The sequence below is a fragment of the Uloborus diversus genome, chromosome 1 (assembly GCF_026930045.1).
Source record: "Uloborus diversus isolate 005 chromosome 1, Udiv.v.3.1, whole genome shotgun sequence".
Lineage (NCBI taxonomy): Eukaryota > Metazoa > Arthropoda > Arachnida > Araneae > Uloboridae > Uloborus > Uloborus diversus.
The window spans coordinates 133,481,335-133,508,177 of NC_072731.1; the positions used below are offsets into that span (position 1 = coordinate 133,481,335).

Below are 26,843 nucleotides of genomic sequence, written 5' to 3' on the forward strand. Positions count from 1 at the left end.
TTCTTGCCAAGGAATAGGTCCGCTGTTTTCTGTTTTAAATACTTGTGGGGTTTGAATGCAGCATGGTTTTATTTTTTATCGATCTGTATATTTTTTTATTGATTAAAATAAACAGTGAATGTTTAGTGCACTCTTTAGTTATGTTCTTGATTTAAAAATTTTTAATATCTATATGAACATAATCTTCTTTTAAAAGGTTAAAAATTTGATATGGATAATTGAGGGCGGGATAAGCGATGTTCTACTGTACTTAAATAGTAAAGGTATTTTAATAGTGTTGTATTAGTGTATTATTTAATGATGTTTTTTCTGATATACAAAAGCAACACTGTAGACCATAATAACTGTCAGCAAAAAATAGCCTTACAATTTTTTAAGAGTGATATCCATGTGAAATGGTGGTTGTTTTTGAAAAAAAAAAATAATTCAACATGTTTCAGGGCAAATAACTGGAGAAATGAAAAAGCAGTGTAATTCACTAAATATTGTTGGAATGGTTGGCTCTATTGATAATGATTTCTGTGGGTACTGATATGACAATCGGCACTGATTCTGCTCTTCACCGAATTATTGAAGCTATAGATGCAATTGTTACCACTGCATCAAGGTCAGTGATAAAATTATTGAGTTTTATGGAATGCATTGAAATTGCATCTGAGTTATGTTTTTCTTTGTTCTGAATGTGACCCTAAATCATATTTTTGGTAAATATCTGTTTGTATAATGTTGTCTATTTTTTGTTGTATTAATTTTTTTAATCTTAGTCATCAGCGAACATTTATTCTGGAAGTAATGGGGAGACATTGCGGGGTAAGTAACATTTTATTGTATTCAATCACTTTATTTGGTACAGAGCATTTAAACAGCTTCATATTTATTTTGTTTAGCTATTTAGCTCTTGTTGGTGCTCTGGCAAGTGAAGCAGATTTTGTTTTCATACCTGAGTGGCCACCTGAATCTAACTGGCCTGAAACTATGTGTGAAAAACTTAAAATGGTAAGTTTTTTTTTCTTTTTTTGGAGGGAGGAGAGGGGGGTGTCATGAACTTAAAAAAAAAAGGTGGTGTGAACCTATAACATAAAATCAATTTTAAAAGGAGATTTTAAAGTAACATATGCATGCATTGGAATCTATAATTAGTTTTATAATAAATACTTGCCAGGGTATTCAATACTAGCCATATTAAATACGCCAGGGTTGCCGACTACGGCGGCTCCTTAAATAAATTTTGTATTGAATGAAATATTTTCTAGATCTATCTCCAGTTCCGTCGTTTGGAATATTTTTAAAAGAAGGGGGGTGAGGGAGACACAAAGGGCATATTCTTCATGCAAATTTTGTCGGAAATAACAACAAGCACTTCCACTTTTATGTGAAAGCATTGTTTTTTCAAAGTTGTGTGTGTGGGGGGGGGGGGCGTATTGATCCCCCGTTGAAGTTCCTTAAATGACTGGCATGTCTATTTCTTACTGTCCATCTACTGTATCAATTTCTATATTTGTCTACCTGTCTATCTATCTATCTATACGATCCATACATTGCATATCTACCTCTGATTGTAATTAACAATCCTTTTCTATGTAAAAAAATTTTTTTGCCCACTCAATATCTATCTCTATCTACCAAAACTAACCATCAATCCCTAACAAGAACTAAATTCATGCAAAAAACCGCAGGCTTTGTTTATTTACTTAAAATAACACTCAAAAGAAAAAAGAAAGGCTCTATGTTCCCCATAGTGTGCAAAAAGCAGCGCTTGCAAAAAATAAAAGTTAAAGCATTTTTAAATTTTTTTCTGGTTGAGATGAAAAGTTTTGCTTTTTGACGGTAAATCAGATTTGATCTGGGATAACAAAAGTAGTTTTTTTAATAGTGTAAGAAAGAAAACTGTAGGACATTGCTTTTATTGGTGGTTTTTATTGATGATTTCAATGAAGAAATTAGTATCACAAGAATCGAGCAAAGCCTAGAAAAAATAGTTAAAAACGCAAACTCCCACAGTAATTACTTTAGCGAATTGGAGAAACTTGCATTGTATGAAGAAAAACAAATGTTTTCTCAATGGGCAGACAATATTAACATATGTAAGTTTTTTTACCCCTATACATGGGAATTCATGAGAAAATTGCATCTTAAATTGGAATAAAACAAGCTGATGTGTTCATCATATGACTTCCTTTTACTCCAATTTAATGTCATTTCCCCATTATTGGCAATTTTAATGTGATTCAATAGTTTACTCTCTAAATATCACCAACAATGGCCAAATTAAAACCAAATTTATATTTAAAAAAAATCGCCAAATTTGTCGCCAAGTTGGCGACAAAATTTGGCGACCAAAAGACTGGCAATATATTGCCAAATGTTTGCCAAATTATAACCCCATTTGAGTTTACATTGAAATTAACAATGATTTCCCCCCAAAAAGGGGCAAAAGACCCCTTTAGAAACACCCGAATGCAACCAAAAGGGGAGGTGCACAACTATACCCCACTAGGAGTCTATGTACCAAATTTCAACTTTCTAGGACATACCGTTCTTTAGTTATGGGACATACATACTTACACACATATACATACATACGGACATCAAGAAAAAAGTTGTTGTACTTAACTCGGGGAATGTCAAAAAGGATATTTCTGGTGTTTATATGTTCTTAGGCATTTATCCGCATGTGGTCGGGTTGAAAACAAAAAAACTCAATATTAATTCGGGGGTAAGCAAGAGTGAATTTAAGGCCAAATTTTGAGTGAACTTTTTTTCGCGATACAATGCTTCCTTTTTTGGAAAAGGAAGTAAAAAGAACTACTTATCAAACTTTTTCCAAACCAGTCTCCAAACCTTTCTGAGGACTCAAAGAGACAAACTGGGAAAATTTTAGCAAAATCGGCTGAGTAGTTCTCTAGTTTTGTGCTTTCAAACACACAGTTTCTTCACTTTAAACTATGTAGAGATTACTTTAATGATAAACTTTATTTCTATAAAAGTTTTATTTTCAAATTCAGTCTTTTTTTTCAGGAACGCGAAACAGGTCAAAGATTAAACATTATTCTAGTTGCTGAAGGTGCTATGGATAGAGAAGGCAAAGCTATTACTGCTGAACTGGTGAAAACAGTATGTACTTTTCTTCAAATAGAAACTGCTAATGAACTATTCTTTTTTTTTCTTTTGATAAAAAAAATGTTTTTGTTTTTCAGTTTTTTTTTAAGATTAAATTTCTAAATTATTGTACCACAAAATGATTTAGTAATGGTGCTGAAAATGTCGATGTTCTTTTATTGACTAGATGAAAATAAAATGTACTTCCATGGGCTTTGTTGAAATCTTTTGACTAAATCATGTATAAATTTAGTTCATTTTTTGAGAACAGTGTATTTTTCCAAGCCTTTTATCTAATCCTTCTTTATGGTTAAGTGAATATTTCATGTCACTTGGTGAATGGGCTATTTAGATGCAGACCTCCCAATACTATTACTGCACCCCCTATACTGTATTACCCCTATCTCTTATTACTTCATTGCTCGCAGTTTTTTTTTTTCATATATATGTAATTGTGAAAAAATTCTTAATGTCATTATTATTTTTTTCACTGAAAACCATTATTGTTACAACTGCAAAATTTTTATAATTGAAAGTACAGTCAACTCTTGATACCTCGAAGTCACAAGGGAACGGCTGAAAGCTTCGAGTTATCGGAAGTTCCCCTCCCAGCCTTTTCAAGAATAATGCCTTTTTTTTCTTCAGAAACTGTGTATGTTAGATAGCAATCATAGTTTAGAACAAAAAGAGTAACTAGTACAGTACGAAAATATTTTCACAGAGAATACATTTTGTTAACATACTTAATTAAAAAGAGGAAGTTATCTTTGTTTGTTAACATTTTTTTTTCTTTATTGGACTTAAGTCTTTCTGTTTCAAACTAAGGTATTCAATCTTCGTCTTGACATCATTCCAGGGTTGTTTGGTTTAAACCACGTTGGTTTAAACCATGGTTTAAACCAATTGGTTTTTTTTTAAAAAAACCATGCGGTTTTTTTAATGGTTTTTTTTTAAAAAAAAGCCAAAAAAATTTATTTTACAGGTTTACATTGATTTCCCCACACATAATGAATAAGAAACAAATTAGGATTGGAAAAAGCTTCAAAGCTAATCTTTTTGTTCAAGGCTTTCAACTAAATGAATTTTTTCTAAAGACTGTTGGAGAAAACAACGGTTCTTTTGGTTTAAAGCAAAATATTTTTAATCTGTTACAAACAAAAACTGTAAAATTACATTTATAAATAAATATACAGGGTGTCCAAAAAGTCCTTGACACATTTAACCTAAAATACCATTGTTATGTGTCAAGGACTTTTCGGACACCCTGTATATGTAATGTATTCAACTCATTTCAGAAATATGTGTATAAATCTTTTTACAATTACATAAAATCAACTTTACACCACAATAACATATACATAAATACATAACAACTTTTACGTTATAAATTAATATTATTTTTATGTTATTTAGTACTTTGAACGAAAAGCAAGTTTTGAAGCTTTTCCAGAGCCTAATCAATTTTTGAGTTATGAAGGATATCTAAATGACGAAAATATATGCACTGCACTTTTCTGAAGCTGGTTTTAGTAATGTTGAAGACTTTTAAAGACGGTTGCATTGCATTTTTCAAATTCTTTTTCCTGGCTTTTCCAACACTTAGTCACTGTTGCAGAAGATATAATGTTTTTGGCAAAAAATTTCTTGAAATAGAATTTGCTACACATTTATTTGTTCTAAAGAGTTTGCATTTAATATTTTTTAAACTTCAATGCTGGATGCAACATGTATGCCAGTAAATAAGCTGTAATTTAAGCCATGTTACACCAATTTTTGTATTTTTGATTTGGTTCTTTGTTTTAGCGATAGTCGATATCTTTTCCAAGTCTTTCCAAAATAAGAACGGAGTCGAATATAGAGCAGCACTTTTTTAAAAATTTTGTCAGTACAACAGCAATCGATTTTTTGACTGTTCAATCATGTACTGTTGTACATTTTGCTTTAGTTCAATATTTGCGACATTGTGTATATAAAAATCAGCATTATATAAGATCAGTAAGAAAAAATATGAAAATTGTTCTTTTGAAAAGATTATGCTTAAAAATATAACTTTTACCTTTATTCAATACTTATTCATATTATGTTGGTTTTATAAAGTTTTTCTCTTGGATCTTCATTATATTTTATCTTAACCCGCATCACAACCACTTCTTGAAGTATTTCGTATCATAAAGGCTCTATATATACATGCATACTAATATGTTAATCAAGTCAAACATTTCAATCAATATTTCCCCGCAGAAAGCTATTTTAATTATTTAATTTAGTTACAAGATTTTGTTCTTATCTCTTTAATTAATCAAGAAATTAGGTATAATGTGACTATTGAATAACTGTTAATTACATGGAACCTTAATTACCTTCCGAAAATTAATTGTTTTTCTCGCAAATAGTATTTAAACCAGAAAAAACCCGGTTTAAACCAAAAAAACCCGTTTTAAACCGAAAAAAACCGTTCTTTTTTGAAAAAAAAAACGTTTATTTTACCAACCCTGCATCATTCTAATTAAACACCACACAACCAAATCTCAATCCTGAAGTCTGAATAGGAAATGGCCAAAAAGGGTTGCTATGTTTTCAGGAGCCCAAAATGTTAAGAAAATAAAAAGCCTGAGGTAATTCAAGGTCGTCCAATCTCTCTTGATCACATTACTTTCAAACATTATTTTATCATAAAAGCGCAATTATTTATGGCATCCAGATAAAGAGACAAATTTTCAAATTTTGACAAAATTTCAAGTCACCCAAAAATAGCCAGCTGCTACTCAATAAAGTTTCAGAACGCTAGATGTAGCAAAATGTAGCCGAATGAGCTACTTTTCACTTAATCTAGCAATACTGTACCGATTCCTCATTAACATCTGTAGGAAAAGGACACAGCAGCAACGCTCATCTTGCAGAATATGGGAGAAAGTGGGGGGGGGGGGGGGGGAGGGGAGAGAAACAGGCTCAACCCAGGCCCCAGAGCAAAATAATAACTTGCGGGCCCTCCTCCAACTAATTTAAAAAAAAAATCCTATTGACTGCCCTCATCTCTTATTTACGTTTCAGTAATCTCAAGTGCGCCTTCTATACCGCGACATCTGCTTCATAGTAATCTTAGGCTTCATACCATTGATCAGTGTACAGTGGAGAAACAAAATCGTATTTGGTAGTTTTCTTCGTAAAAAAATAAATAAAAAAAGCTGGTTAAATTTTAAAAAAGCTAACCACTCTAACATTAAACAAACATCTCGACCTTGCAATTTCAAAATTCTTGAAGTCATTCAATTTTTTTCAAATGTATATATAACAAGAGAGAGTAAGAGGGTAACATATTTGTTTGGAGGGGCTGGGGATTCATTACAAGTATCGCACCTAAAGCAGAAAACTTTGCGATGTTCTGCAATCTAAAATCATTCGCCCAAAATTGTTCTGCAAGTGCTTCTAGCATTGTGCACATAGAAAGGTTATAAATAAGTTGATAATGAAAAAAAAATTTCGGTTAATTTTATATAGTATGAATATGCAGTTAAAATAATGTTACTAAAGGAATTAATTACTAAAATAATGTGTTAAATGAATCGAGTTACAACAGCATAAAATTCCTAAAAATTTTCAAAATAGTTTAAATATATTCAGGATAAAAAAGGATTGAAATCTCATGCAAGACATGCAATTTTTGGCGAGACACATGTTTTAATGTTGGCATGTTTCCGAAACATACATTTATGGCAGAAATTGTTGGATGATGATCGATTAAGGAAAAATAGGGAAAAGGGAACCAAAAGTGCATGAAAAATCAGAATCCTTTCAGATTTATAAGAAATATAGGATCGCTTTGAGGTCTGAAAAAGTGAAAAAAGGAGGAACTTTACAAATCAAACATAAAAAGCTAAAATTCCGGTAAAAGCCGAAAAAATCTAATCCCGTATGGCAATTAAGGAGGTGCAGGCAGTCAAAGATGATTATCTACAAATGTCTTAATGTTTCAGAAATTTTGCAGATTTCTTTAAGTTCAAAGTTTCTGCAAATAGCGCAAAAAATTCCGACATTTTGCGCGGACTTTCCGCCGAATAAGCGTAATTTGCAAGATTTTCTTCCAATTTGAAGAGATCTACTGAAATTCTGCATAGCTATTCTTTAGTTAGAAGATATTTGTAGAAAATCTGCACTTTCTTCAGAAATTCTACAGAATTTTGTAGTTTATGCAGAAATTCAGCAAATTTTTCTAGAATTTCTGCAGAACATTTGTCAGTTTCTTTCTCATTTGAACAAAATTGTTCTGCAGGTCAGGCATCTGTTCTGCGATGCATGTCGCAAATTTAGTAGTATTCTGCTTTGGGGGGTATCGCACGGATTTTGCTCCTGCTCCCCCCCCCCTCTCGGTCGCCCTGGGGAGAAGTACCGTTAAGTTGCCCTATAGCCTTTTGTAAATGAATTAATCTCTCTTGCATGCAAACTGATAAAGCAAAGCACTGTGTAAAAGGAAAAAGAAACATTTTATTTCGTACGTGTTTTGCTGAATTTTCATGCATGAAATGTAAACAAAACTTTCAAAAGAGCTTTGACGTAAAAGTAGTTACCCTCAAGATATAAAGACAACTTAGCATTGAAAAACAATGATAATTTTGGGACCCAATGAAAACTTCAAGGCAAAGGAATCTTCGAGTTTTAAGACTTCGAGATATCGAGAGTTGACTATATGTACATAATTTATTAAGAATACAAGGATGTCATGTGCTGTCCACATTAGTCTTTTTTACTGTGTAGCCTTTTCAAAGCTTTCCTTTGCTGACCCTAGTGCTGTGGATTTCAGATTATTGTCGATAACCTTCAACAAGATACAAGAGTTACTGTCCTGGGTCATGTTCAAAGAGGAGGCAGTCCTTCAGCGTTTGATCGAATTTTGGTGAGATTTTTTGAATATTATTTGTAATGATAAGAAATGATTTTTTTAAATGAATAAAGGAATGAAATCCTTTTTTTCCCCATCTTTATCTTTACTAATAATAAAGCTCAAAGTCTCTCTGTCAGGATCTTTGTGACGCGCATAGCGCCTGGACCGTTCGGTCGATTTTAATGAAATTTGGTACAAAGTTAGTTTGTAGCATAGGAGTGTGCACCTCGAAGCACTTTTTCGAAAATTCGATTTTGTTCTTTTCCTATTTCAATTTTAAGAACATTTTCCGGAGCAAAATTATCATAAGATGGACAAGTAAATTACGAAATTATCATTCGCCATCCATTATTTGTAAATATACAGGCGAACTGAATGACCTTTTAATTTTCAACTACGGGCAAAGCCGTGCGGGTACCACTAGTTATTATATAAACAGATAAGATAAATTTGCCTCTTTGATTCAACTAGCTAGTTACTCTATCTCTGTAATACATTTCTTGCTTTAAAAAGTGTCTTCAAAAAATTAAAAAATAAAAAATTTGTTTCTGATGAATTAAAATTTTTGTTATCAAGGATTGCAGCAGGTGTTTACTCTATGCTTCTAAAAGGTATAAAGCTACACAAATTTCAGTTTAACTTTAATGTTTTTTATTCATTTTAAATATCGCAACAAACATTATTTTATACATGAAATACAGCTCAGTCACTTTCCTATGCCGAGCTGAAGAGTGCTAATAAGCACGAAACTGCAATCCTCAGCTGGAAATGACTGAGCTAGCGGTGTATTTCATGTTTTCTGCTTTAGCCCTGCTAATGGGCGGTAATTTACTGAATTATTTTATATTTTAAAGACTTCATTGGAGCAAACTAATATTTATTTTTATATTTATTTATAATATTAATTTATATTTTTATTTCAACTGTAATTTCTTTAGTGGAAACCTTGGGTTGTTGAAATTTATTAGTTTATTGTGTTCTAAGTAAGATTAATATATACAAAAATTCTTTATCAAATATTCTCAAAACAAGTATCATTTCCCGTTAAAAAATATAATAATGTTTGACCTTTTTAGCCTACTTTCCCAGTAAAAGTCAGAAAAAGAAGAAAAAAGCATGAAAGAAGGCTTAATGCATCTTAAAAATGTTGCAAAAAACAAAACAAAAAAAAAAAAAAAATCAAAAATAAATAAGATAATTAAATAAATATCGAAAAATTAAAAATTGGAAAGTAGGGTATTGAGATGGGGAAAAATGTCTGTCGGTCTGTCTGTCTGTCCCCCCCCTAATAACTTTTGAATGAATAGTCCGATTCAAACAAACTTTTTTTTGTTGGAAAGATCTTGGCGAGGACACCTCAGTCCCATATTTCACTTTTTGATTTGAACTATTTTTTGTTCAATTTTGAACAGTTCAAAAAAACTTAACATTAGCGCCTACGGGGAAACTGAAAGTCAATGTAGATTCCGTACTTGAAAGCAGATTTATTTCAAACAAATTTTGTTGGAAATAGCTATTGACGCCAAACTCCAGACTCCGACTCTGAGAATTTAGAGGCACCTGACTCCGACTCCTGTGCCCGACAATTAATCAGACTCAGACTCCCCAACTTCGACTCTGACTTCATATCTTTGGCAAAAATTTATACATGGAGGACAAGTGATTGACTCCGACTCCAACTCCGCAGCTATGGTTTTCACTGTGAAATAATTATTGTCGATATGATTTGTTTTTATTTTCACGCTAAAATTTTAATTTAGGTATTCAGTTTTCGACGAATAAACTCAAAGTCATTTATTTTTCTACGTAACTATATGCGTAGACTATTTTTTTTTTTTGACAATGAAAAGTATTTCTTTAAGTTGACATTTTATTGTTTTTATTTATTTTGGTAAATGCATTAATTAATTTAAAAAATTATTTTTTACAACAGGGGAAAAAGAAACGATTTTTTTTGATATGATGTATTTATTTTAATAAGCTTATTAATTTTAATTATTATTTTTTCGTTTTGAAAACTGTTAAAGAATTTTTTTTAAGGGAAAAGAGTGTATTAGCTGCTTTGTTTAAAAGGCGCTGCTTTTTTTTTTTTTTTTTTTAGATTTGTGAGGAATACTTTATTCCTAGAAATTAGCAAAAATATGTTTGAAACAATTTGCAATTTTAGCTATTTTTGAGAATATTGATCAGGTACTAGAAAGTAGTATGGGTATACGGGAAAGTAGGCTCGTATAGTTCTAGACGGAACTTCTTGTTTTCTTCAAACTTTAGCAACTATTCCCACCTTCTTAATTATTGAAACTATTGCCCTTCCCTAATCCTCCCCCCCCCCCCCTCTTATCCCCAATTTGCCATTGCCCTTGTGAAATTAATACTCCAAATACAGATGTGAATCACAAATACTTTTTCAGAATGTAAGAGTAGTTTCACCCAGTTTAAATTTAAAAATAACCAAGAATATTTTTTTTTGTACATGAAACGAGTTAAAAAAATAATGAAACTGACAACATTGAGTAATCTAGTAATGTTGTGCTGTTTTGCTTGCCTGAGCAGGAGTGTTTATCCCTTCTGAATGCTCTGTCAAATGCTCAGCTCCATACAGCCACCATATAAATTTTATAATCTAATAATATTTTAAGAGCTCTATCAGTTGTTGTGTTTCTATTCTATGTTATGAAAATAGAACAGCAGAATTTAAAGCAACAATATGCTATCAAGTTTTGTGGTAAAACTTGTGGAATCCATAAGTGTTTCCTTGGAAAAGTTGAAACAGGACTATAGGGAGCATTCCTTATCAAGGTTATTCATAGTATTAAGTACTTAATTAGCATTTTTAAAAAGAAAACCTTATTAAAAATAAAAGTTTTCATTTTGGTATTTGTCCCTCTAAATCAAAAAGCTATATAGTAAAATCTGTCTAAAACAGTGGTTGGAAAAACTTTTTTTTTTTTTTGTAGCGAACTACAACTACTTTATTACAAATGTAGTTAACTACAATAACTTTTTTCAAAATGTAGCAACTACAAACTACTTTTGAAAAGTAGTCGCTACTTCGCTACTTTTTAAAAAATAAGTAAATAAAAAGCATATACATACACACCATTTGAAAATTGAACAAAAAAATTAAAAAAACTGGTTTAGATTAATAATTTGGCTCATTTGAAAATGGAATATTACTAAGAATTATTTATTGTTTCATTCCTTTACCGAACCAATTTGTCATTCCAAACATTTTTATGATTTTTACAAGTATTTGCTGCAAGAAAGGATTTAAAAAGTTGAAGGAATTCAACCTTCAAGTTTTTAATCCTTTCCTGACAATAAATATTTCATTGAAGTGCAACCTGGCTACTTGAAAATGTAAACACACAGATGCAGTCATAATTTGATTAAAATTTTATATAGACATACATATATGTACATAAAATTGATTTAGATGATGAAAAATTTCTTTTAAACAAAAGAGAAAAACTTAGATTTAGATGGTGAAAAACTTCTTTTAAACAAAAGAGAAAAACTTAATTTTCATTATAGGAGTTAATTTTACGGGCACTTATACTTTGTTGGCACTACTTAATTGATTTTGAGTGTCACTCTAGAAGTCTGGACTTGACACATTCTCCTTTCTTACGTTACTGATAAAATGAAATAAGAGCATTTTTCAATTTTACCAAATGACCTCGATAACTCACAATATTTAATTCTTGACTTTTATTTTGCTGATATATTGACACTTAATCAGTAAAAAAGAAAAAATAAAGAAATTTTTAAAATATCCCAAACGGTACAAGTATTTATAATCAAATCTTTATACATTAATAGGCAAGCCATTTTCTTTGGGTACCATTTACTCCGCTGATTGTGAACCGATTTTCTTCATTCTTTTTTTGTTCAATAGCTATTGCCAAGTTTTAGTGTCATCAATAAAATTTTTTGAAATCAAATGCTAATTCACGGAGATATTATTAAAAATGCATTTTCGTCCTAAATGGCTCTTTCTGCACAAATGGATGGTCCAATTTTTTCGAATTTGATATGGTTGGAAAGGTCTTTAAGAAATATTCCAAACAAAAAAATTGGCAGGAAGCCCAAGGTCCAATAACCTAAATTTACTACAAAAAACGTTATGAGCGTTTTTTGGTTAGCGAAACTCAAAAATTTTAATTTCAACTCTTTTTCATTGTTGAAACTCATTGTTGGAAACGTGAAATGTTAAGTTTTAATTGATTTTTGAAATGGCTCTTTCTACACGAAAAATGCATTTTAGTGCTTTGAGCTTCGTACAGTCGGAAAGTTTGTGAAAAAAACTTTGAAACCTGTTTAACCCAGTTTTACCGTTCAAAAACGCAAGCCCACTGAAATGACTAGAAAAAGCGCTAGAAAAAACTATAAGTTAGCAAAATTTCATTTTTTTTGCTTTTTCACGCGACATATAGTTAGTGTGGAGAAATTGCTTTGTAATATGTGTTGCCATTTCTTGCTTGAGTGTAAATAAATGAAACTCTTGCATTTGGTTTTATTATTGAGGCTTTTTGGGTAACTACGGGTATTTAAAATATTTTCGTTTTGTTGATTATGTTTTTGCAATTTTAATATTATTTAAATGAAACATTTTCCGGAGTGAGGGAAGACTTTCTGTTTCGATAAAATCAGCTTCTTAAAATTAAAAAAAAATAAAATTAAAGAAAACATAGCTTCCAGTAATACCTGCATTTGCTATCACCACAAACATATCTCAAAGTGAAACTTTCTATAAAATTGGCGTATTATTACGACGTCCAGTGCTTTCACATGGACAATTATATGTTGCCGTGAGTAGAGTTCATTCATTTGACTGCTGGAAATTTTATATTTTACTGCAAAGGTCATGCCTACTTTTATAAAGAATATTGTTTGTTTAGAAGTTTTGCTTATTAAAAGAATTTTGCGGCATTATTTTATTCAGGAAGACTTCCATAATTGTGAAATTGGCAAACTTTATCCATTGGTGCCAAATTTTTGGCACCAATGCCAGAGTGAGAAATATTTTTCTTTCGCATTCGTAAAAAAAGAATAGAGAAATGTCCGCGGTTTCTTCAGATTTTCTGCACTGCGGTTTCTGCAGATTTTTTGCACCATGGTTTCTGCTGATTTTCTGCAGAAATTTCACTGAAATTTTTAGAATTTCTGTAAGTTTGCTTCTCACATTTGAATAGAATTGTTCTGCAGCTCAGGCATCTGTTCTGTAATGTATGTCGCAAATTAGTAATATTCTGCTTTGGGACTTTACACCAAATCTGTAAAATTCAGAGATGTATACTCTAGAGTACAAAATCCATGACCAAGTGTCAGTTTCCTTGATTTTGCGCATTTTGGCTGAAAATCATGATTTTCCATGAACATTTTCAATAACATTCAAAATCCATGACTTTCCAGATGTGCAGATACACTGTATTTTAGATTAGTATTTAGTTTCGAAGGCTTTATTTATTTATTTTTTTAGTTTTGGAAATTTGATATGTAGTTTATACCACTGTTGTCCAACCTTCAGTTACATGATTCAGTTCATGGGAGCCCACTTACCCCTTAAGTATACTACTCTTTATTTTAAATATGCTAAAAGTTTTCATGTAAGAAAAGATACAGCACATTTTGTGAATTTTTTAAACTTTGATTTTAGTTTTTAAAGTTGTTTTCTTTTTTGATTTACTTTGCAGGGATCTAGAATGGGTGCCGAAGCAGTTTTAGCTTTGCTTGAAGCAACACCTGGATCAGAAGCTGTTGTAGTATCATTAGATGGTAATCAGTCAGTTCGTGTTCCTTTGATGGAATGTGTAATGAAGGTAAGTTTTCCTTATGTAGCAACAATTTGCTGAAAACTGTTTTCCAAGTTATATGTAATATGTTGCATATATCTCTGAGTTGGGTAATGATATCAAAATGTTCATAAAATATATATCATAAAATTATCATATATCATAAAATATATGTCAAGGGTGGTAAAAAAAGTCAAAATCTTTCGTTTTTGAGAAATTTTATCTATTTATACTATAAATATTAGTTGTATTGTTCATTTTAATAAATATGTCTATTTAAAAAATAGTCTGTTATTTTTCTTTATTCATTTTATTAACCCTAAGACTAGTTTTTCAACCTAAAGAGGTTGAAGAGTAAAATATGATTATGATATCTGAATGAAAGGTGATCAGTAAAACTGACCCATGTCATGACAGTAAAAGAAATGTCAATCAGTGAAAGTCGATTTATGTTCGATAAACCAGAAAAAAAAAATTGTGTAGAGTAGAACTGTGACTAAAGCAACTTCTTTGAAGAAGAAGGGATTGGGATAGCTAATTAAAAAAATATGTACGAAAATGATTATTTTGCAAACAAGTGTGGAAAACATGTGAATTAGCAACTTAAATGGGGGGGGGGGGAACCTTTTCATTTTTTTTTTCCATACTTTAACTAAGAGATCAGCTCATTATGTGTTTCATTCTTCCCAAAATGTTCGCTTTTTTTTTTTTTTTCAACTTATACTTTACTTTTAAAATTATGCATCTTTATTTGGCTATGGACATTAGGGTGGAGTGAAAAAAATCAAAATCTGATAAACATTAACTAATAGTGCGGAAAAGTTGCCTTTTGTAGAGAAATTTAGTCATGCAAAAGGATTTCGACAGAAAAAAATGTCTTAAGGGTTCGACCACGCCTTGAAGTAGACCATTATTTCAAAAAAACTGAAAAAAGTTACAATAAGTTCATCAAAAATAAAAATTTTATAAATCTAATGTAATATCGCTTAAGAGTAGGCTTTTTGTGTAGATTACACACCACACATGATCATTTTAATAATTAACTTTATTTTAAAGTTCCACACATGCTTTGAATTTTATGAAAATAGTGTAAAAACTGAAGAATATCGTGATGCTCCATACATTAAAGAAAAATATTAAAAGTTATTATTTGCAAATATGTGCTTCCATATTAATTAATTATTACATAGATACAGAAAAATAAGTAATACAAGCATTTCTTATCTAGTAAAAAAAAAAGATAATTCTTCACTTAATGTCTTAGCTCAAAAAGTAAAATTTGCCTGATAGGGATCAACAGGGGCATGGCGAGAGAGGAGCATGTGGGGTGTAAACCCCCCCCCCCCCCCAGAATTTTTTTAACTGTCGGCATTTTTAACGGATCAGTCGGCAAAAGTATACGAATGTATCTTTTATTCTGTAATCGACTTTTGGAAAAAAAATGCAGAGTTATAAAATGAACGTAAAATATACCAGGGCTGCAGAGTCGGAGGGCAAATGACTGTCTCTGGGAGTTTTAGAGCCTTCAACTTAGACTCCTTTATGCCAAAATCAGTCCGACTTCGACTTCGCAGGCACTTGCAGAGTTTCTGACTTAGAGGGAAAATGAAACTCTGATTCTTGAAAGTTTAAACCATCAACTTCCAACTCTGACACCTTTATCCCCAAAATCAGCCTGACTTCGCAGCCCTGAAATATATCACTTGGAATAAAGTATGATTTTGCTCAAGTCAGCGTTTGTGTAAAGTAGGCAGAGCAACAGAATTTAGAGAGACAGTAAACATGGTGCAGCACTGAATCAACTACTGTGTTATCTACTCTTACTGAGAAACAAAAAAGCGCCTTTGGGGGGGGGGGAGGAGAGGAGGGGTTTTTTGATCATTGTCTAAAACGAACGAGATCTCCATCCTACGGCTCACGGGACACATGTGGCTTAAGAACAGATTTGGTGATTTGGCATCAGTGACTGAATAATAAACAGCAGATGAGCAAAACAACATAGCCGTCATGTAGGCCACCAACATCTATCGGCTCTAATTGAAAGATCCTTTATTTCAAAATTTCTAACAAATGGGAGGGGGGGATGTCAAAATATGCCATATTCATCTCTTTGCTGCATCCAGCAAAAATGTAAAAATCATGGTTCACATTTTTCTGTCTCATACTGATTGAGATGAATTTTTGTGACTCACATGTTTCCATTTCTTGCTATTGATTTAATCCCGAATTCAGTGTTTAGGAAATTCTTCTGTTGCTTGCTTTTATCTTACTTCTGATGCATGCTGTCAATGTGTTTAGCACAAGTAAAAAATGTTGCTTTTAACTTTATTCTTTTTTGTTTGCTTCCCTACTTATACTTGGGGGGGGGGGGTGAAAATTGAAAGAGAAATCTATGATACATATTACACTTAAAATAGGTGTTTCTTACAAATTTCAAGCAATTTCTGTAAAACTGTACAATTAAGTATTAAAATGTCAGAGACTGGAGAGTGCGAATGGAATGTTTTGAATCATTTTAATTGTTCTCGACTTCTTGAAAATGATAAAATGAGTCTTGGAAATTGTGACAGAGTTTCTATCACAGTGTGCATTTTCCCTGCGTCTTCTCCTTCTTTCACAATTTATGAAGAAGAGAGACCTTTCACCAGCAGTTCTTCACTCATAGTGCTGTTCTCTGTGAGGAATGAGGTCACGTGAGACGTTGCACCAATCAGAGAAATTCGAATTTAGTTCTCAGGCTTGGCATCAAGTGATGGGGTATTTTGTTTGGTTACTGGCTTGTCACGCTGTAATTAGGAATTTCAGTTAGGGAGAATTAAATACTAATTTGAAATTGAGAATTTGAATTGAGACAGGTGACAAGCCAGATGAAGGTAATGATGGCAGAGAAGAGTTTGGACACCTCTTCCCCGCTGCCATTCCTCCCTTTTCTCTTGAGTCTCCAAACTCTTCTCTGCCATCATTACCTTCACCTGGCTTGTCATCTGTCTCAATTCAAATTCTCAATTTCAAATAAGTATTTAATTCTCCCTAACTGAAATTCCTAATTACAGCGTGACAAGCCAGTAACCAAACAAAACACCCCATCACTTGATGCCAAGCCTGAGAACTAAATTCGAATGTCTCTGATTGGTGCAACGTCTCACGTGACCTCATTCGTCACAGAGAACAGCACTATGAGTAAAGAACTGCTGGTGAAAGGTCTCTCCTCTTCATAAATTGTGAAAGAAGGAGAAGACGCAGGGAAAATGCACACTGTGATAGAAACTCTATCACATTCAGAATTTGAATTAGTATTTAATTCTCCCTAACTGAAATTCCTAATTATAGCGTGACAAGCCAGTAACCAAACAAAACACCCCATCACTTGATGCCAAGCCTGAGGACTAAATTCGAATGTCTCCGATTGGTGCAACGTCTCACGTGACCTCATTCATCACAGAGAACAGCACTATGAGTGAAGAACTGCTGGTGAAAGGTCTCTCCTCTTCATAAATTATGAAAGAAGGAGAAGATGCAGGGAAAATGCACATTGTGATAGAAACTCTATCACAGAAATTTCTTGAAAAGTGCTTCAATTTTATTTCTCATCAAGTGCATAAAATATGAATTGTCCGAATTAGCAAGATGCTACTTTATAAATACATGTTTTCTAAATGTGTACACCATTCCTTTTAAAGCATATTTTACCATTAATCATTTTAAATTTAATTCAGTGCTGTGTTTGTCGGTAGTTTGGAGGAATGGGGATCAAAAGCTTAACTACACCGAAAGCAGATGTGAGCAAGTGACAATGCGTGATCTTTTCTTTTCACTCAATATTCCTCTCCGTCAGTTAATGTCTACAATTTGTCGAACCAAAAACAATTTTTATTTTGAACCATCTTAAGTCGTTAAATTGTGTATGACTTTTGAAAAATAATTAATTCTTCTATTTTTTCACTCATATTTTTGTAGTTCCAAACACTCCTTATATGTCCTCAAAATGCAGAATTATACATATATATTTTCAAAATTTTCCCCTGGGGAAACCCCCCCTAACCCCCTAAAATTGCGGATATTCTGTAGCCCTTTTAAAAAATGTCCCTGCATCACTCTCCCCTGTTGCCCCTTCCTTTTTCAAGATCAATCGAAAACAAGACAGCAGGAGAATTAAAAAGAAGGAGAATAAAAAAAAAAGAAAATTAATTTGAATTCTGAAATTTTGAATTCAAATTATGTTTTTCGCAATCACGAACTGAGACAGGACCCTACTCATTGGAGTTATTGTTTCTAGAAATGGCTCCTGTCCCCCCCCTCCCCAAGCCTGCCCCTCCTGGGCGGTTACGTGTGCATAGTTGTGTGTGTGTGTGTAAACCTGTGTGTGTGCATGTAGGCGTGTGTGAGTGTATTTGTATGAAGTTGTGTGTGTGTTGTGAACGTGCGTGTGTGTAGGACATGGACGCCTCCGACCAGGAGAAGCGGATAGCTCAAAACCGGAGCAGCCGCGCCGCGCCGCCAGCAGAGGACGGTGGGCGGTGCTGCTGCAGAGGCTTCTGATCCAAGTTGAAAAAGGCACGGACACCAAAAACGGTTAAATGAGAACAATAAGCAATCGTGATTGCTCAATAAAATAAAACCACATGACTTGATGTATCACAGGGAAGAGACGCACATAGTGAGAGATGAAACTTAAAAATTGACCTGTTTTTCCATTGAGGTAACATATATATATATATATATATATATATATATATATAATAGCATTGTAAAATTTGATAGCAGTATAAAATTTGAACAATTAAAATTTGAAGCTTGATTCAGTTTAGTTTGAATTTTTTGAATTGTCCAGGTTTAAAATGAAATTTATATTAATGTTTCTTAATATGTATATATTCTCTGTGTGATGACTGGAGCAGAATAGTCCCAACATAGTCTATGCGTGTCGTGAGAGGCAACCATAATGGACACCCAATCTAAGGTGTGAGGCAACATGCTGATGGATGGATAGCATCTGGGTTGTATGATGTCTTAAACGGTCATCTCAAGGAACCAGGCGAAAAACCTCGTTGTATTTAGCCTTACACTCATACAGGATGATTGTGCAGGTGTTGACCTTTTACCACCTCGCAATTCCGAGCTCGTGTGGAGTCGGAGGCTGGCTTGAAGGAGAAAATCAGCAAATTGCTGCTGGAGAAGGTGAGGGGTGCGGGTCTGCAACCCACGGAACACGAGGCGTGAGGGTGCACGTCTGAAACCCACTGACTGCAGTAAGGGGGTAGGGAGTACTCAATTTTGCACAAAAATGCAACAGGCGTGGGCGGGAGAGGGGGAGGCTGGTACAGGAGGTGAAAGCCACTGGAACGGCCTTTCTCGAGAAGGTAGGAGAAACCAAACATCTTTGGTCGGAGGTTTCTTCCCCTGCACAAACTGCTGCAGAAGGAGAGAACCAGCAACCTTGCTGCTGGAGGAGGTAAGGGTGCAAGTCTGTAACCCACCGACTAAGAGGATGAGGGTGCATGTCTGGTATCCACCGACTCTGCAGTAGGGAGGCAGGGAATACTCATTTGTGCACAAAAATGCAACAGTCGCTGGTGCAGGCAGGAGAGGAAATGCTGGTATATATATATATATATATATATATATATATATATATATATATATATATATATATATATATATTTAATTATGTGTGTGTGAATTTGGCAAGTTTTATCAATAGAGTAGGCAATTTCAGAATTCCGCCCCCCTCCCCCCCCCCCCCCAAGGTAAGAGGCTCGACACGTCCCTGGGGAACAATGGTAAGTTTAAAAATTTGAAAATGTAAGTGTAGCTTGAAACAACTGACATAAGTCACACCTCAAAACAAAAGAAGTTGCTAGATAAATTTTAATGTTTTTGAGCCCTCAAACTGTAATCACATTGATTACTATAAAATGTAGTTTGGCGTTCAAGTTGAACTATTTCACTCCAGCCAATTTTCGATCTTAGTATTATATTGTGGCGTATTTCTGGATTCTAATTTGACTTGAATAAAGCCTTTGTCTAAACAGTTTGCTGTTTAAACTCATGGTTAGAGAACTATAGCTAGCACCTCTTCATCTAATTTTACCTATTGTCTCACTGCTTTAGTACCACATGTGACGTTTTGAAAACCATAAGATTCAGTAGGTAATTCGTTAAACACCATTTCTTTCAAAGTTTTATCTCAAATTCCCATTTTGGAGAGGTGGAGCCAAGTTTTCTCACTTCTGCTTATTGATGAGCTTATGATAGTCTCTCAGCTTCAAAATCGAAATCTAAAATTTTAAATTTTCAATGTCCAGTCTTATTCTTCGAATTTGTCATCTTCATCGGACACAAACCAAGTTCTCTGATGACGATCATCTGCATTCCCCAGTGTAATATTCTTTAGATTCTCAAAGTAACCACTGTTCATTACTACAATGTTGTGATGATCGAAATGTCATCTGAGAACATGGTTTTTGTCAGAGTATGATGACAAAATTGAAGAATTTGATTGAACAACAAAAATTTGTTATTTCAGATTTCAATTTCAATGCTAAAGACTACCTTGAGCTGATTGATATGTGGGTGTGGGAAAACTCAGATCCTCCACCTAAAATAGGAATTTCAGATAAAACTTCGAATGAAACGGTACTTGATGGCATAACTACTGAATTGTATGATTTCCTAAACCTCACATTATACTAAAACAATGAATCTTTGCGTAAAATTGGACAAAGAAGCGTCAATCACAGTTTGTTGTCTAACCAAGAGAGATGGATTTCTTAGAGTCAAATTGGAATCCAGAAATATTACCCCACATTGCATCACTAAGGCCAAACATTGTTCGGAGTCAAGATAATAAGTCTGACTGGCTAGCCAAACTATGCTTATGGTATTAATATGGAAGCAAATTTTTGCAAATAATAACTTCTAATATTTTTTTCTTAATGTACGGAGCATCACGATGTTCTTCAATTTTGACGCTATGTTCGTCAAATTCAAAGCATGTGTGGGACTTTAAAATATAGTGTATAATCTACACAAAAAGCCCAATTTCAAACCAAGACAATACTCTGCTTGAATGTTGTTTATTTTACATAGCTTGAATATTCTTTCGCTGCCTGAATATTGCTTATTTTACAGTGCTTGAATGTTCCTCTTACGGATTCAGGTCATGTAAAATGAATAAAAATACAGTGAAGGAGGAAGCCTTCATTTGCACAATATTAGACCGTTTGCTCCTTTGTCTCGAAACTGTTTTTCAAGTAATTAGCGTACTATAATCATGTTTTGAAGATGAAATCATTGTTTTTTTAGATTATATTTCAGATTAATTTTGACTGTACCTTCTAAGTAATTACTTTCTCATCTTTTTAGTTTAGTTGCTCAAATAGTATGTCAAATTCAAACTTTATTATTCTACATAGTATTAACCGCAAATTATATGCCGCTGCAGATTATACGAATTTTTTTTCTTTAGACTGATTTTAGACCTGCGGATTATAGGCCGCCCAGGCGTGGAAGCGACTCTAAGGGCGGGGGGAGGAGGGGCGACCGGCCTTGCACTTCTTTTATCATCAAAGATTGTCTGAGGGTCATTCCATGTCAAATCATCCAGCAAAAACGTGATTTGACACCCGAGGTTCTCAGATTTTGTTGAAACTTCGTGGCACTGTTCCATGCATGGATATAAGAATAACTGGAAATTTTTATCTTAATATGACAATTACTTTTTGAATGGCAGGACTTTAAAATTTTGCCAAAAACTTGTCGTTCAGCAAAAATCGTATATCCAGCAACCGTACAGAAAAAAAGAAGAAAATGTTGTACATTTCACTTAGATAAAAACAAATCAAAAGTTATCTTTCAAAACAATTCACCAAAAAATGAATAACATTTACGGTTGCTTTAAAACAATAATCCTAGACTGAACTGCTCAGCGCCTAACGCACCAAGCGACCCCGCTTACGGAACCCAGCCCTTTGCAAGTGAAACAGGTGTTTCATCTTTGGCAATAATAAATGTTTCACCAAACAAACAAAACGTATAAAATTACATTAACAGTAGCTTTCAAATCTTTATATATTAAGAGCTGCGTTGCCCAGCTTTGCCCGATTTACCTTGAGAATAAAAATTGTGTCAAGTGACATATATTCAACAATCAGGCTTAAATAAAAGAAAAAAAAAACACCATGCAAAATAACCCTTCCAAACAATGATGACAGATTTTAAAATACTTTTAAGAAATTAAAATGCAAAAGATGGATTTTAAAAGCGTATCCATGGAAACATGAAATAATATAAGTTTAAGAAATTAAATGCAAAATAATGAATGAAACAATGGATTCGAAAAGCGTTACCGTGGAAACGCAAAAATAAAATGGTTGACAACCTGAATCAAAATGAAATTTTTTGAACTTCATTTAAAAACGCTTGTAACTTTTTTCCTTGGAAGATAGAAGCTAAGTTTTTCGACAATAGGTCAAGAGATCTGGAGTAAAAAATGTTGCTTTTTCCAATGGTGTCAAAAAGAAAACTGTGGGACGATTCCTTCACTTTTTATTGATAGATTTAATGAAGAAAGTAGTGACTAAATTTCAGCTAAGCCTAAAAAAGTTCGAGCTAAAAACGCAAATTACTCCCGCCGTAATTAAGTTAGAGCATTGAAATAAATTTAGAAACCAGAAAATTCTACTCTTTTCAACGGTATATAATATTAATATGTGCAAGTAATTCTTCACTCCCATATTCAGGAATTAATGTGAAATTTGGGCCTAAACTGGAATAAAAAAAGAACTATGTATCGGATTTTTTTGAATTATAGCCTATGTCACTCAGTAAGAAAGCACCTTTCATATAGTGAAGGAATTTTTCAAATAGATGCAGTGGTTCCGAAGATTACCTCGAACATATAAACACACAAAAATCTACCCTCTCTTTTTACAATATTATTATAGATTCTTATTATTTTGCTTCATATTTTTGAAAATTCTTTTCAGACAAAATCTGTTGCAGAAGCTATGGCAAATAAAAAGTGGGAAGATGCTGTAAATTTGCGTGGAAGGTAATGTAATCTTCAAACTTAGTTGAAAAAAAATCATTTTTATTTCCTTAATATGTCGTGAAAGGGTCATTTTCATTATTAATATGCCGTGAATAAAATACAGTCAGGCCTCTGTGTATCAAAGTAGCAAATTGCTGGAAAATAAATCAATATATAGAAATTTCAGTGTATAGAAACAATCTAAGTTTACCATAAAAATCTCCTAAAGCATTAAAATTAAAGCTAATTTTCACCAACTGTAATGCCCTTTCATGTTTTTGAGTGTTTTTTTTTTTTTTTTTTTTTTGTATGTTTCAGTACTTTCATTATGGTTTTCCGATTTCTCATAATGGCAGGAATTGTGCTTGTGAAAATACTAAATTTTCCAGAAATGACATATTTTTGCGCCTTCATACATCTTCATTCTTCAAGTATTCAACTTGATTCGCAACAGAGGGGGATTTTCGTTATGACAATGTAACCGAGAGAAAAGTAAAAAAACAATCTACTTAACTTGAATGATTTTTTACTGAAAATAAAAAGACTAGGAATGATAAGCAATTGACAGTAGGGATCACTTGTAACTGATTTTTCTGTATTACTGCTTGTAACTGAGATTTGAAATAAACTTGAGAGAATTTAAGAACTCCAGAACGGAACAACGACCTATCTACATGCCCCTCAACCCTAGATTCCTTGTGAGTTTTGTAGCAACCTTTAGTGAACATAATTTTCTCCCCTAACCTTCATTTTTCATGAAACAGGCAGTCCTTAAGTGGGGGACGAATATCTCGAATTTTTTTTTCGATATATAGAGATTTTTTCGATGTATAGAAACAATTTTTTTATATAATGGACATGGAAATTGCTGGTACTTCGATATATAGAAACTTTCAATATGTGGAAGTTCAATATATGGAGGTTCAACTGTAATTCCATTAAAAGTTGATTTATTGTATATGAAATACACCGCCAGCTCAGTCATTTCCAGCTGAGGACTGCAGTTTCGTGCTTATTAGTACTCATCAGCCCGGCATAGGAAAGTGACTGAGCTGGAGATGGAAAACCTCTTAAGGGAGCCAAGAGTGCCAAAAAAAACCTGGTAGCTGATATAAAATTAGCACAGACCAGATGAGTGACCGAAGCAATGGTTTGGTTCGAGTCGAACTGAACCATTGCTTCAGTCACTCGTCCGGTCAGAGCTAATTCTATATTAGATACTAGTTTTTTTGGCACTCTTGACTTCCTTAAGAGATTTTCCATCTCCAGTTCAGTCACTTTCCTATGCCGGGCTGATGAGTGCTAATAAGTACGAAACTGCAGTCCTTGGCTGGAAATGATTGAGCTGGCGGTGTATTTCATATATTTCTGCTTTAGCCCTGGCTATTGGGCGGTAATTTACTGAATATATTGATTTATTGTGTCTGCAGAAATCAGTGCATATTCTATCATTTTAGTTTATGCATTTAATACTTTTGTTAAGGTGCAAAATACTTTTGTGTTGATTTTATTTTCATAATGGATATTCTTTTTTTGAACAATTTTACTTAGAATTAAACTTATATATGAATGACATTAAATGAGAAGTGCTGTACTAAAAGCAATTCATGTATTTTTCACTGTCATTTCTCTCCTACTTTGCACCCTCTTCAGGCCACCAAAGATGGATTGACACAATATAGCTATATTTGCTTACAATAAAGCTTATTGAAGCGTTTTAGACCTGATTTGTGGAAAGCATATTTCTGTGTTTGCTCACATTTCTTTTTTTACAAAGTAGAAGGGGAAAATGTCTTTCATATTAAGTAGACTACACATTCTCTAATTATATATATATTCTTTCTCAAAGTTGTTTTTTTGTGAGAATGCCATAACTTCCCCAATACTTTATCAAACTACATAAGTAAGGCATCAATTTCAGGATTTTTTTTCAGTGCTTTCGATCAAAAAGGAACAGACAATTCACATTTGATTGTTTTGTCAAAAAAAAAAAAAAAAACAATTTTTTTTTTTTTAAATTACGCATAGCTGTAATACATAGCAACCCCAAATTATGGCCTATTGACTCAGTTGGTTAGTGTCGTTTCAATGATGGCAAGATTATGAGTTTGAATCTCCATGGGCCGAAAAATGTCATTTTGATAATTTATTATCTTAAGGAGAATTTTAATCTAAATTTTTGTGAATTTTATAATCTTAACTCATTGCAGTATTCTGAGCTACAGTTCTGCTATTGTTAAAATCAGGAAAGAAAACAAGAGTTTTAGCATTATAAATTGCAGCGTAACTTTTGAAAAAATATTTTAACAAAATAGAGACATCAATTTTGATTTATGACACATTGCTTTAGCATATTGCATCCCATGATGGAGGCTCATTAGCTCAGTTGGTAAAACTGCCCTGCTAACAATTCGTCCTTTCAAACGTCATTTGATCTACCCTCTCATAGGCCAGGAAATAGTTTTGAATAACTAATTTTCTTCAGCTGAATTCTGATCCATTTTTTTTTATCAAGGGTCTGTCCAGGATTTTTCACAGGGTCCTATTTTTGTGAATTAAAAAAAAAAAAAAATTGTAAAATCAAATCTTTTTGTGAAATTTCAAAATGTAAACCAAAACTTATCCATTAATATAAATTAAATTTCTGGTTTGCGTACTCATTTATTAAAAAATTGGTCAATGAAAGGTCTGATTTGGTCAATCGAAATTTTGGAAAGGGTCCTTTTGGTTAATCTGAATTTTGTGAAAGGTCCTTAAAAGGACCTACATTTCCTCTGGCCAGACTCTTGTTTATGAATATATAATCTTATCTCATTGGGGCAGGATTCTAAACCACAATTGTGTTGTTGCATTGAAATCTGAGAAAGAAAAAAAAAGAATGTTTTGACATGATAAATCACAGTATTATATAGATAAGGAGCGCAAATGCTTCACATGGGTCAGCTAGTTATATGTAATATAAATTTTGAACACAGTGTTTCTGTGGTAAGAAATTGATTTCAAGTTTAAATCCTTTTCCCCCTTTGCATTTTTTTCTATCTGTATTTCTTTTTCTTTCTTATGATTAACTCTGTTTAATAAATTTATAGGAGCTTTGCTAGTAATTTGTTGACTTATAAAATGTTAACAAGGCTGAAACCTCCTGAAGGTGCACTTGATGCTTCTGGACTTGCAAAAGTAGGTTTCTAATTTGGTTAAATTTCTTTCAATGTTGAAGATAAAACTTTTTCATCGACGTCACCGACGTCGGTATCCTCATTGCTTTTGGCCTTCTTTGTCACTCCTAAAAGATCTTCTTCCAGTGAGTTCTAAATTGTGTGAGTTTAATAACTTTACTTCTGGAACGAGCTCTGGAACCATTTGCATAAAATGTCTCCAGTGGCCCAAGCTTGATTATTAGCACGTCAAAAGGCAGTTGATTACACATAATCTGCAATCTTTAGGAGTTTTTATTTTGAAAGAGAGGAAAATTTTATCTGTTTGCATTGCCGCATCCGCGTGAAACCGAAACTCATACGGGTAAAATAAAATAATGATGTCAAATCTTAAACCGCGTAAAATAAACCTGCATGAAATGAGGATCTACTGTATATGTTAGTGCTACCATATTTCTCTTATGTAACTAGTTTTTACCTTTAAATTAGTTTTGGAGTTCAAAAGTTTTCAGCCAGTGTATTTTATAAACAAATACAAGTCTATAAAAATGTAATTTAAATTGGCTTTATTTAATAGACATGACTTACTTCCCAAAAATGCTGTTGTTTTGTTTCAAATGGTGGATCATCTTCCTGTTCATTTCAAAAACCAGTAACTGCATCATGCTCCAAGTATTCTTCCAAGTATTCTACAGTCAGTTGTGTAGGTGGTTGCTGTACTGGTAGATCTTCAATACGATGTATTAAGCACATAGAAAATTGCAAATTGGGGTACTACACTGTGTTTCGGATTTATTTGTAATTATTTTAATATTTGCACTGTATCATCACCAAAGTAGTCTGCATGCTAATAGCATTAAAACCTTTGATTTATGATGTGCATG

The 26,843-nt window shown here is 33.0% G+C and overlaps 1 protein-coding gene across 2 annotated transcripts in view; it reads left to right on the forward strand.

Moving 5' to 3' along the window:
* The window catches only part of LOC129232198 (ATP-dependent 6-phosphofructokinase-like), a 122,037-nt gene that overhangs the window by 64,223 nt on the left and 30,971 nt on the right, over positions 1–26,843 (forward strand). For both annotated transcript variants that reach the window (XM_054866436.1, XM_054866438.1), the window contains exons 8-13: positions 888–996; positions 3,019–3,114; positions 7,898–7,990; positions 13,675–13,800; positions 22,761–22,825; positions 25,894–25,981. In XM_054866436.1, the coding sequence (XP_054722411.1) occupies positions 888–996; positions 3,019–3,114; positions 7,898–7,990; positions 13,675–13,800; positions 22,761–22,825; positions 25,894–25,981 (577 nt within the window). The remainder of the gene's footprint in view (positions 1–887; positions 997–3,018; positions 3,115–7,897; positions 7,991–13,674; positions 13,801–22,760; positions 22,826–25,893; positions 25,982–26,843) is intronic.